The 10452-nt window shown below is 38.5% G+C and overlaps 1 protein-coding gene and 1 long non-coding RNA gene across 2 annotated transcripts in view; one reads left to right on the top strand and one right to left on the bottom strand.

The window, feature by feature from the left end:
- Positions 1-271: 271 nt before the first annotated feature.
- The window catches only part of LOC103132092 (sortilin-related receptor), a 44542-nt gene continuing 34361 nt past the window's right edge, over positions 272-10452 (bottom strand). The window contains exons 17-21 of the mRNA XM_016667147.1: positions 10078-10209; positions 9837-9971; positions 9593-9745; positions 7790-7945; positions 272-600 (exon numbers count right to left, since the gene is read on the bottom strand). Coding sequence (XP_016522633.1) covers positions 410-600; positions 7790-7945; positions 9593-9745; positions 9837-9971; positions 10078-10209 — 767 coding nt within the window. The 3' untranslated portion in view covers positions 272-409. The remainder of the gene's footprint in view (positions 601-7789; positions 7946-9592; positions 9746-9836; positions 9972-10077; positions 10210-10452) is intronic.
- Positions 4857-7783, top strand: LOC107835017 (uncharacterized). Its single transcript, XR_001660846.1, has 3 exons — positions 4857-5067; positions 5151-5208; positions 7671-7783. It is a non-coding gene; the product is annotated as an uncharacterized LOC107835017 (long non-coding RNA).

The following is a 10452-nucleotide window of genomic DNA, read 5'->3' as shown; positions in this document are numbered from 1 at the left end:
ATGGATAATGTTGAGGAACTGTTTTAATAAAAGTTCGAAAAAAAAAAGAATACTGAACAGAAGAAACCCTTTTCAAAAAATTTACTTAATTCTTATTGAACAGTGAGTGACTCTGGTGTTTTCTCCCAACCTTTGCTATTATTTTACGGACCAACTCCTGCCAGCAGACATAAAATGTCATACTAATGTCAAATAGAAGATTTATTTGACATCAGTTAGAAAGGCCAATAAATAGATTCATGAACACAAGAACAAAGGACATTATACATAATTTCAGCATGTTTTAGTTAGGTTTATACAATATAGTACAATATAGTTCCAGCTGGTTATAATTTTCACCCATTAATTACCAATTTTATTCATGTAAGCTAACAAAACAGTTTTCTCAATTTCAGCTTTTGTTATTTCGTTAGTACCAGGGAACAACAATAACCTTGCAGGATAAAAAAAAATAAAAAATAAAAAACCTACTCGTGCAGTTTTCTTCGTCACTGTGGTCCAAACAGTCCAGGTAGCCATCACAGCGCTCGCTATCCAACACGCAAAGCTCATCGTCAGAACAGCGAGTCCCGTTGGTGCAGAGCAGAGATTGCCGTGTGGCTAAACACAAACACAGTTCTTACGTTAGACATTAGTAAGTTACCTGCTCCTGACGACTCAAAACAAATGGTAAATGGTATATGGACTGAACTTATATAGCGCTTTTCCAATCATTTGGATCACTCAACGGTCTTTACACAGGAGTCACATTCACCCATTCTCACTCACAAAAACAACATGTTTCATAACTGAAGGGATTTGTGTGCCAAATCTTGTCTCAGGTGTGGTGTTAAAAGGATGAAGACAAAAATAATAAAAAAAAACATGCATGTTTAAATATCAAGATGAGAAAGGAAGTAAGATGAGTCATTATGGTATGAGGAATCTCCAGCTAAATAAAATCAGAGCTGACAGACATTATCGAAATCGGCATTTTTGCAGCTGAATATAACAAGGATGAAGAAGACAGAAAAACAGGATTTTTTTAATTATGCAACTGTTATACTGACAATAGAGTTCCTTCACGTTTTTCATTTCAAAATTTCACACCTTTCAGAATCAAATTCCTAAATTCTTTCTGCAGTTTTTTATAACAGTGTGAACATTTGAGGAACATATATTCACCTTGAGCAACTTCAATAGTTATCACTATTCTTGTAAGAAGAAAAAGGTCTGTATTTAGTTGTTTGGAAAAAGTAATAAATCTTTTCATTTTGTGGCATTTTTTAACCTTCTAGGATGCAACAACACTATAGATAAAGACAGATTTATGAAAAAAGTATGAAAGTTTTGTGCATGTGTGTGCTGTGCTGCTTTCAAACTATGTGCCTATTTATAGATAAAATTAAAAAAATATACACTAGGAACAGTTTAATAGAGCAAGTCAACTGCAGCATTCTTAAATTTAACTTTGAGCTGCCAAATGAGTATGAACATATTACCTATAGTTTTCGTGAACAAAATTCCCTAAATAGAATGTGGATTTAAAGTGTCAGATTCCGTAGCACAAGAAATTCTCATCTTCTTCCAGATGTTAGTAGTGGAGCTGCGCCGACTGCCTAGTCTCTCCTGCCCATATTAGTCTGCAGGGTGGCCAACCACTTTACTGCTCACATAGGCTCGGGCACAAGCAATGTTCCATCTTTTTTCATTGCCTCAATCACTGGCCGAAGTGCCTTCAAAAAGATGTTTTTCATGGCTTTCCATATGCTATCCCTATACGCAGGGGCGCAGTAAAGGCAGGAAAAGTGATGACAATTCTATGGGCCCTGACCAACAGGAGTCCTCCACAATTTAATTTATTTTTTGTTCATAGAAATAAAAATTAAAAAATCAGGATCCTGTTCATTACAAAATTAATCATATTGTATTTTCAAAGATTGTTTTTAGCAGTAAAAATTTTATGTTCCCACTCCCAGATCAAAAAACACACATCCATATTTGTGTGGGTAGACTGTGTTAAATGGTTCGTTCCTGCTTGGAGCGCTTCACCGTGACGCTGTTCAGTTGCAGTCAGTGGAAGACACGAACGATTGTGGCAGTTACTATGCTGCTAAGAAAAGATATAAAGTCAGATTTTCAAAGAAAATACAAAGGGAGAGAAAGAAAAAAGGCAAGAATGTTAATTTATAACCCAGTTTTTCTCCCAGAGAGGTGGGTAGATTGTGTGAGATTATCAACCATTTAGCATAATGAGCTTAGCTACAGACTACTGTTCTCCTCCTTTTCACTAGCATTTGATGAATTAAGGAAAAAATTACCAACATATTCATATATTGAACTTGTCCCTTGTGCCTTTTACCACTTAACAATAGGTGAGTCAGTCAGCAGCAGTTATAACCTACGTCCCTCCTGACCCATCCTCTCCTGAGTGAAATTAAAGCTGCAGTATGTAACTTTTATACAAATATACATAAATCCACATATTTGTTAAAACTGTCATTATGTTGTGACAGTCTGGTATGAGGGGTAATCTGTGAAAAATCTATTTCCTCTGCTTTCTCCCAGTGCTAGAAACAACCAGTCAGAGGCAGGAGAGTTTTAGTGCTGTCAATCATAGTCTCATGTGGTGCTGCTCATCCTTCCTCCACCTTGATTTGTGCTGTGCTGCAGATAGCATAGCACAAAACTGTGAATGTTCAGTTTAGTTAGCATAGCTACCAATGACGGCAGATAAATGGTTTCTTGTAATAAGTTGTTTCTCCACCATTAGCACATTTAGCGGTGAGTGAATGAACAGTGCTAAGAGCATCCTACTAGTTCTGATTGGTTGTTTTGGTCAGAATGGTGCATTACTTTAACCAGTAATAGTAATTCAGGAAGGAGATGGAGGAGATTGATTGTTTTCACAGATTATCTATCTCATAACAAACTGCTACGACATGGTGACAACTTTAACAAATATGGATAAAACATATTTTTTATTAAAGTTACATACTGCAGCTTAAATAAAATGCAACTACATAGCATTTTTGGGAAGTCTGGATTGTTTCATGTACATGTCCTTCTCAAAAAATTAGCATATTGTGATAAAGTTCATTATTTTCTATAATGTAATGATAAAAATTAAACTGTCATATATTTTAGATTCCTTGCACACCAACTGAAATATTTCTGGTCTTTTATTGTTTTAATACTGATCATTTTGGCATACAGCTCATGAAAACCCAAAATCGCTGTCTCAAAAAATTACCATATCATGAAAAGGTTCTCTGAACGAGCAATTAACCTCATCATCAGAATCAACAAAGTAACTCTAAACACCTGCAAAAGATTCCTGAGGCTTTTAAAAACTCCCAGCCTGGTTCATTACTCAAAACTGCAGTCATGGGTAAGACTGCCGACCCGACTACTGTCCAGAAGGCCATCATTGACGCCCTCAAGCAAGAGGGTAAGACACAGAAAGAAATTTCTGAACGAATAGGCTGTTCCCAGAGTGCTGTATCAATGCACCTCAGTGGGAAGGAAGTCTGTGGGAAAGAAAAAGTGTGGCAGAAAATGCTGCACAATGAGAAGAGGTGACCGGACCCTGAGGAAGATTGTGGAGAAAGGCCGATTCCAGACCTTGGGGGACCTGCGGAAGCAGTGGACTGAGTCTGGAGTAGAAACATCCAGAGCCACTATGCACAGGCATGTGCAGGAAATGGGCTACAGGTGCCGCATTCCCCAGGTCAAGCCACTTTTGAACCAGAAACAGCGGCAGAAGCGCCTGACCTGGGCTACAGAGAAGCAGCACTTTGGACCACTGTTGCTCAGTGGTCCAAAGTACTTTTTTCGGATGAAAGAAAATTTTGCATGTCATTCAGAAATCAAGGTACCAGAGTCTGGAGGAAGACTGGGGAGAAGGAAATGCCAAAATGCCAGAAGTCCAGTGTCAAGTACCCACAGTCAGTGATGATCTGGGGAGTCATGTCAGCTGCTGGTGTTGGTCCACTGTGTTTCATCGAGGGCAGGGTCAATGCAGCAGCTATCAGGAGATTTTGGAGCACTTCATGCTTCCATCTGCTGAAAAACTTTATGTAGATGAAGATTTAATTTTTCAGCACAACCTGGCACCTGCTCACAGTGCCAAAACCACTGGTATTACTGACCATGGTATTACTGTATTCAATTGGCCTGCCAACTCTGCTGACCTGAACCCCATAGAGAATTTGTGGGATATTGTGAAGAGAAAGTTGAGAGACACAAGACCCAACACTCTGAATGAGCTTAAGGCCGCTATCGGAGCATCCTGGGCCTCCATAACACCTCAGCAGTGCCACAAGCTGATTGCCTCCATGCCATGCCGCATTGAAGGCTGCAAAAGGATTCCTGACCAAATATTGAATGCATAACTGAACATAATTATTTGAAGGTTGACTTTTTTGGTATTAAAACACATTTCTTTTATTGGACGGATGAAATATGCTAATTTTTTGAGACAGGGATTTTGGGTTTTCCTGAGCTGTATGCCAAAATTATCAGTATTAAAACAATAAAAGACCAGAAATATTTCAGTTGGTGTGCAATGAATCTAAAACATATGACAGTTTAATTTTTATCACTACATTATGGAAAATAATGAACTTTATCACAATATGCTAATTTTTTGAGAAGGACCTGTATATTTTGCACGTTGCTTTTGACTGTTGCTCATGGGGAGAGACATTTGAGTGATCTAATAGAAAAAATGTAAGCAACCTACTTGCATACTGGATGTGGACTGTTGGATGTTAAATTCATGAGCAGTAAATATAGTGCTAGTATCAGAAAAAAAGAAAGCAAGTGTAACCAGGATAATTTTTCCATATTAGTTTCAGTTTTATTTTATTTTCCATTTTGTTAAATTTAGTTATTTTATTTAAAGATTTAATTTAAAAAATCCTCCTTTCCTTAATTTATTTAATACAAACCAAGCGAGAACATTGTTCTCGCGCGGTTTAACGTCATGTGGCAGCTGCACGTCAGCGTCCTAAATTGACAGCTACCACTTATATGGCTGCTAATCGGCACCTTAGATAGGAGACGCTGTCGGACTCTGATGTGCAGGTAGGCGGCTTCTGGTCTGTTCCAAAGCGGTTATCAAATGTCTATTGTACATCCTTCAATCGTGTGCCTCTGTCAACTTGCAGACGTGTGATAATTCGACCAAAAACGTTGTAGCGATCACGGTTGGTCAAGAGGGAACTGGTGAGTGTTTTGTTCGGGAGCTAGCATGCTAGCACTAACCTCCCCAGCCTGTTGAGTGGTTTTACACCGATCTAAAGCACATTCAAATTAAAATACTTATATAAAACACTACTGTATAACTCTATAGTATAAAACACTACTGTTGTATAAAAGAAAAAGGAATAGAATTTGCATAAGTTGCATTTAATTATGAAAACTTATGTAATTATAAGAAAATGCATGTACATGTAAACTGATTATTTAGGCCTGTTTTCACAGGCCAGGTTTATTACAGAACCCCCGCTCAAGGAGTGGCCGCAGGGTCTAGGATGAACCCAAGGATTGTCTGGCATCATGCTGACCAGACTGGCGAGCTAACCGTTTAGCGGATCCGGAAATACAACACCTTCTATCATCTGAGGAAACTCTTCCCGAATTGTTTAGAGATTCAGCCCAACAATTTTCACTGATGGAATTGGAATATTATCATTTTTGCTTTTTTTTCCCCCTTTTCATCATCAACTAAGACTTGTTGACTTTCTTGGTTTAAGGAACCCTTCTGGACTTTAAATTGTGGACTAACTTGTATATATTGTAAATATTAATACAATTCACCAATTTTGCACCATCTAGTTGTGTCTGTGTTTTACAAATTTGCCACCTCCTCCAGCAGACGCACCTAGTTTTTAGTATCACTTGGATTGACTCTAACTTGGATTATTTCTTTAATAATCCTAATAGTCCTAGAATGTAATTTAGGTTACACAAGGCAGATGCAAGCCTTTAAAATTGTGATGCTTTTTATGGGTCAAATGGATTCAAAAAATTGTAACAGCAGCTGTGTGGGGGGGCCCAAACAAATTTTTTGTCAGGGGGACCACGATTCCTGGCGGCGCCCCTGCCTATACGTTCGGGAAAAGAACTGAAGGATGATTCCTCTTGGTCTGTTTTCATTCTCTTTAATGGCCTTTTTGTGGACTGGTTCTTTAGAATGAACCCCTCTGGCAAAATATACAGTGGAGAGAAGTCTTCATCATTTGGGTCATCATCCATTTTGGTGTAGCCGAGTCCAGCAGTCAAGTTATTGAAGGTGGTAGCCAGCAGGTTCTTGCTTTTTTTTTTTTAGAAAATCTTTTTCTGTCTTGAAATGTGTTTTTTTTGCTGTCATAAAGGACTTGCTCTCTGTTTAAAATAATATTGAAAGTTGTGAGGGGTGAAAAGGAGTATCTGCTCAAGCCACCATCTTGGTCAAATTTTTGATAGAAGCCATGACCGAATTCAGGGTCTGCATCCTTCGAAGCACCGGTCTACATAGAACAGGTCCGTCAATGGCTGTGAATAAAAGACGACCAGAAGAAAAAAGCTGTGAATTCGGACAGGCCTCGCCTGCACCTCAGTGTAACACATGTTGCCTACCAACCGTGATGGCATGAAGCACAGAGTGGTGGAGAAAAAAATAACTGAGCCTAAGTTTTTTTTTTTTTTTTTGTATTACTCCTTATTTCTGTATTAATCTTCACCTTTTGTAGTAAAGGCTGTTCCCTAGTAAAAAAAAAAGGTTATTTTGTTTCTAATATGTTCAAACATGTATAGCACAGTTCTACAAGGAATAAATATAAGCAAATTATTGATTTACAAATGCAAAACTCTCCAGCTCTCTAAGACGGTTAAATAAAGCTATGTTTGAAGGCTTAATAAGTCAAACCAATTTGTTCAGTAATAAATTAAGTACCTTAGTTAACCAAACATTTTACAACCAGATATGATCTGACTGAATAATATCAGTATTTAATGCAGTGGGAGCAGACATCTCCAAAAATGTTGGAGTAATTATTGTGTTTGATGAACCGAGCAGATATTTGAGACTTACGCTACATTCTTGCCTAAAAACTATGTAGAAAATCATATTGTGTCGCTTAAAGAGTAATATAACAAAATAATTTGCCGCTCTTCACTGCTATTGCCTGAACGCCCGGTTTGCCCGCACCAGACCCATCCTTCAAATCTGAGGAGGACGCATTTGTCGGCCCCATTCAGAGGAGTCTTCAAATTCGAACAGGCCTTGTCGCCTCACCATGATCTAACTAGCCTACAAATCTGACCTTCGACGGATGCAGCCTCTGAACACAGCTAAAGAATGTCGATTAATTATAAAATTAAAAGTGTGCGCAGATACACACTAGGTGGTGCTAGAGTACCTGCCCCCTTTTTCCTGGACAAAGAGTGCCCATCTGGAATGTTTTAATTTACTTTTTTTTTTAAATGCAAATAGAGTGTGGCAAAGGCAGCATTTCTGGATTCATTCAAATGTACTGTATGTTACGGCGCTCTCTTATTATACCTGATTATTTTATAGACATTGATGTGTTATTACTGTACTTTGTTCTATTGTTGCCAATTTGATTTTTGTCGTCCAACCAACTGAAGCTGGCCAAAAGGACAAAAATCAAACATTAAATTTTCTTTCTTTTCTACTTTTTCAGATCTGAAAAATGGTCAAAGAAAATTCCTGAATGTCTCAGAATCCATAGCAACCCTGTGACAAACAGTAAAATGTCTATAGCAGTATTTCAGTGCCTGCATGTGGTTCACAGAGACTTACGGCAGTTGGCTTCGTCGGAGCTGTCCTCACAGTGTGGGTGTCCATCACACCGCAACCACTCCTGGATGCAGTGGGGGGGACGATGACACTGGAACTGACGCTGAGTGCAGCGTCCAGGGAATACAGGAGGGGCCGGGGCCATGGAGCTATTAGCTGCTGTCAGAGGAATAAGAAGCAAAGAATGTTCCAGGACGGATTAATACGGCGGCCTCAGTCACTTGGCAACACACTAGCAATCTATGAAGCTTCTTTGACATAAATGTGTCACTAATTAAAACACAAAAAAACACTTTTTTTTTGCTCCCTGTTTGGTTGTCGTCTTCTGTGCTTTCAAGGAAAAAAAGAAAAGTGAAATGGGGACAGATTTTTTGTTGCTCATGAACTGAGAAGTCAGAGTTTAAGCAGAAGTTTGCTTTTTAGAATAAGCTAACTTTTTTCAAACATCAACCATCTGCCCTACATTTGTATCTTTACTGTGCTTCAACCAAAAGTTTAAACCTTTACAAACACTTTGGTAACATTAGACTCCAGCAGTCACCTGCAGAGCCTAATATTTTCTCCAGCAAGTTTCTTTTCATTGGGATTTTATTGTCCAAATCAGATTACAGAATACTGGTGAGATATAGTGTGGCACTTATTAAAAACTGGAAGAGCTGCTAAAGCCATTGGAAGAGCTGCTAAAGCCACATGAATTAAATCTCTCATTTGTCTTTTTATATACAACAGAAACATGCACAGTGCAGTGGATTTAACTCATCATGTAGGGCCGGTCTAAGTTTGTATGAAGCCTTGAGCAGAATTGGATGTATGGGCCCCTCTTGCTGCTAAGAACATCAGCACAACAAACAGCATTTCACCATGGATTTAGAGAAATATGGGGTAGGGAAGGTAGTTTCATTGGCCAACCTAAAAAGACATCAGTGATAATTTTAGCTTATTGAAATATGTTTGTGAACAAACAAAGCTCAAACTCAAAGATTAAACTCACAGCATCAGATTGTAGCTATGTTAACAAAACTATCTATGAAGGTTGTTCTTTGAACTTTTACAAAGTAAACTTGCCAGCTCTTTAACAGCACTGCTATTCTGAATGAACAAATGTTAAATTTCTACACCTGTGGTCTGTCTTAAAATGTTAACCTTTATGAAGTTCTAAAGGCCTGAGCGCTTTAACTAGCTCCTGGCTGAATTTGGATTATCAGAGGTGCAAGTAATTGATATTTATTTTAATTGTATTTTTGTTTATTTGTTGTTTTTAAGACTCTATAGTTGTGGGTTTAAATAGCCCACAGTCGCCCACTGACAATGTCTTCCTGCAACATTTATAATAATCCAGTAATATTTTTATAGTTCCTGTCAACATCTTTTAATACATAATCAAAGATGTTGGTGGTGGGCCGCCTCGGTGCCCCGACCACCGGACTTAGCAAGTTTTCTGGGTGAAACCCTGGTGACAGCTTGAACAAATATGTAAAAAACATATTTTTTAATGAAAGTTACAAACTGCAACTTAAATTATTTTAACTTATATTTGGAACTTTGAGAAATATTTAGCATTAAAAGTTTTTGTGTACATCTTTTTAAATCACCGAGGAGGTTTTCTAATGTTTGAATTTTATAATAATAGCTGGAAATTAGATTAGATTTTAGGGTAAGGGAGTTATGATTAAAAATGTGTTGTAGATGAAATATTTTTAAATGTTTTCTCATGGCTATTCCAGCTTTCCAAGGTCCTGTTAGTGTCCTTTGGTGGTCCCCACTCTGATCTAAAAGACATCTTGAACTGAAGCAGAGGACTCCAACCTGTGGGACATCCTAGTTCATCACTGCCATCAGGACAGTCGGCGTAGCCATCACAGACCCAGGTGTTGATGATGCAGGCTCCAGAGCCACACTGAAAGCGGTTGGGCGCACATGTGATGGGACCAAATGTGACAGCATGGGGAGTAACGCCCCCTGATGGTGAGAAATCAAGGTAAATCAGTAAATAAGCAAAGTAAAACTCATAGGTATTCCAAGTTTTACAGTCTTCTGTAGCTGGTAGTACCTGTACATTGTGCCTCATCTGACCAATCACCACAGTCATTCTCTCCATCACATTTCCACCAGGTAGGGATGCAGCGCCCATTTCCGCATTCAAACTGGAAGTATCTGGAGCAGCCTGGCACCTCAGGAGTGTGAACTGGAATGTTGAGAGTTAGTGTAGGTGCTGATTTGGGACAGGCAATTATTTTTAAATCTGGATCTGCCTGGATCGATAGTGATCTGCAGTGCAGCGATCTCCTCACCACAGTTGGCTTCATCAGAATAATCCCCACAGTCGTCCATGCCATCACATTTCCACTCTAGGCTCACGCACACTCCGTTGGCACACTGGAATGTGTAGGCATCACACACTTTGCCAAACTCAGATGGTGTAGCTAAAAAACAACACATGCACAAATTTTATGAAATTTGAAAGAAATATTATTTTTCTCATCTTTTGTTGAGGGGGCAAACAACAAAAGATTTAAGAAAGAGGTGCAACTACTAAGACGGGTTCTGCAGGTTTCACCAACTCAAATTTAAGATGTACAAAGATAATTTTAAGACCATTATGAATAAAATTTAAGACTTGTATCACGACACAGGTGTGATACAAGTCAAATATATATATATATATA

The sequence above is a fragment of the Poecilia formosa genome, unplaced genomic scaffold (genome assembly GCF_000485575.1).
Source record: "Poecilia formosa unplaced genomic scaffold, Poecilia_formosa-5.1.2 Scaffold921, whole genome shotgun sequence".
NCBI classification, from domain to species: domain Eukaryota; kingdom Metazoa; phylum Chordata; class Actinopteri; order Cyprinodontiformes; family Poeciliidae; genus Poecilia; species Poecilia formosa.
The sequence above is the reverse complement of the archived record's forward strand: the minus strand, read 5'-3'. Positions and strand labels throughout refer to the sequence as shown.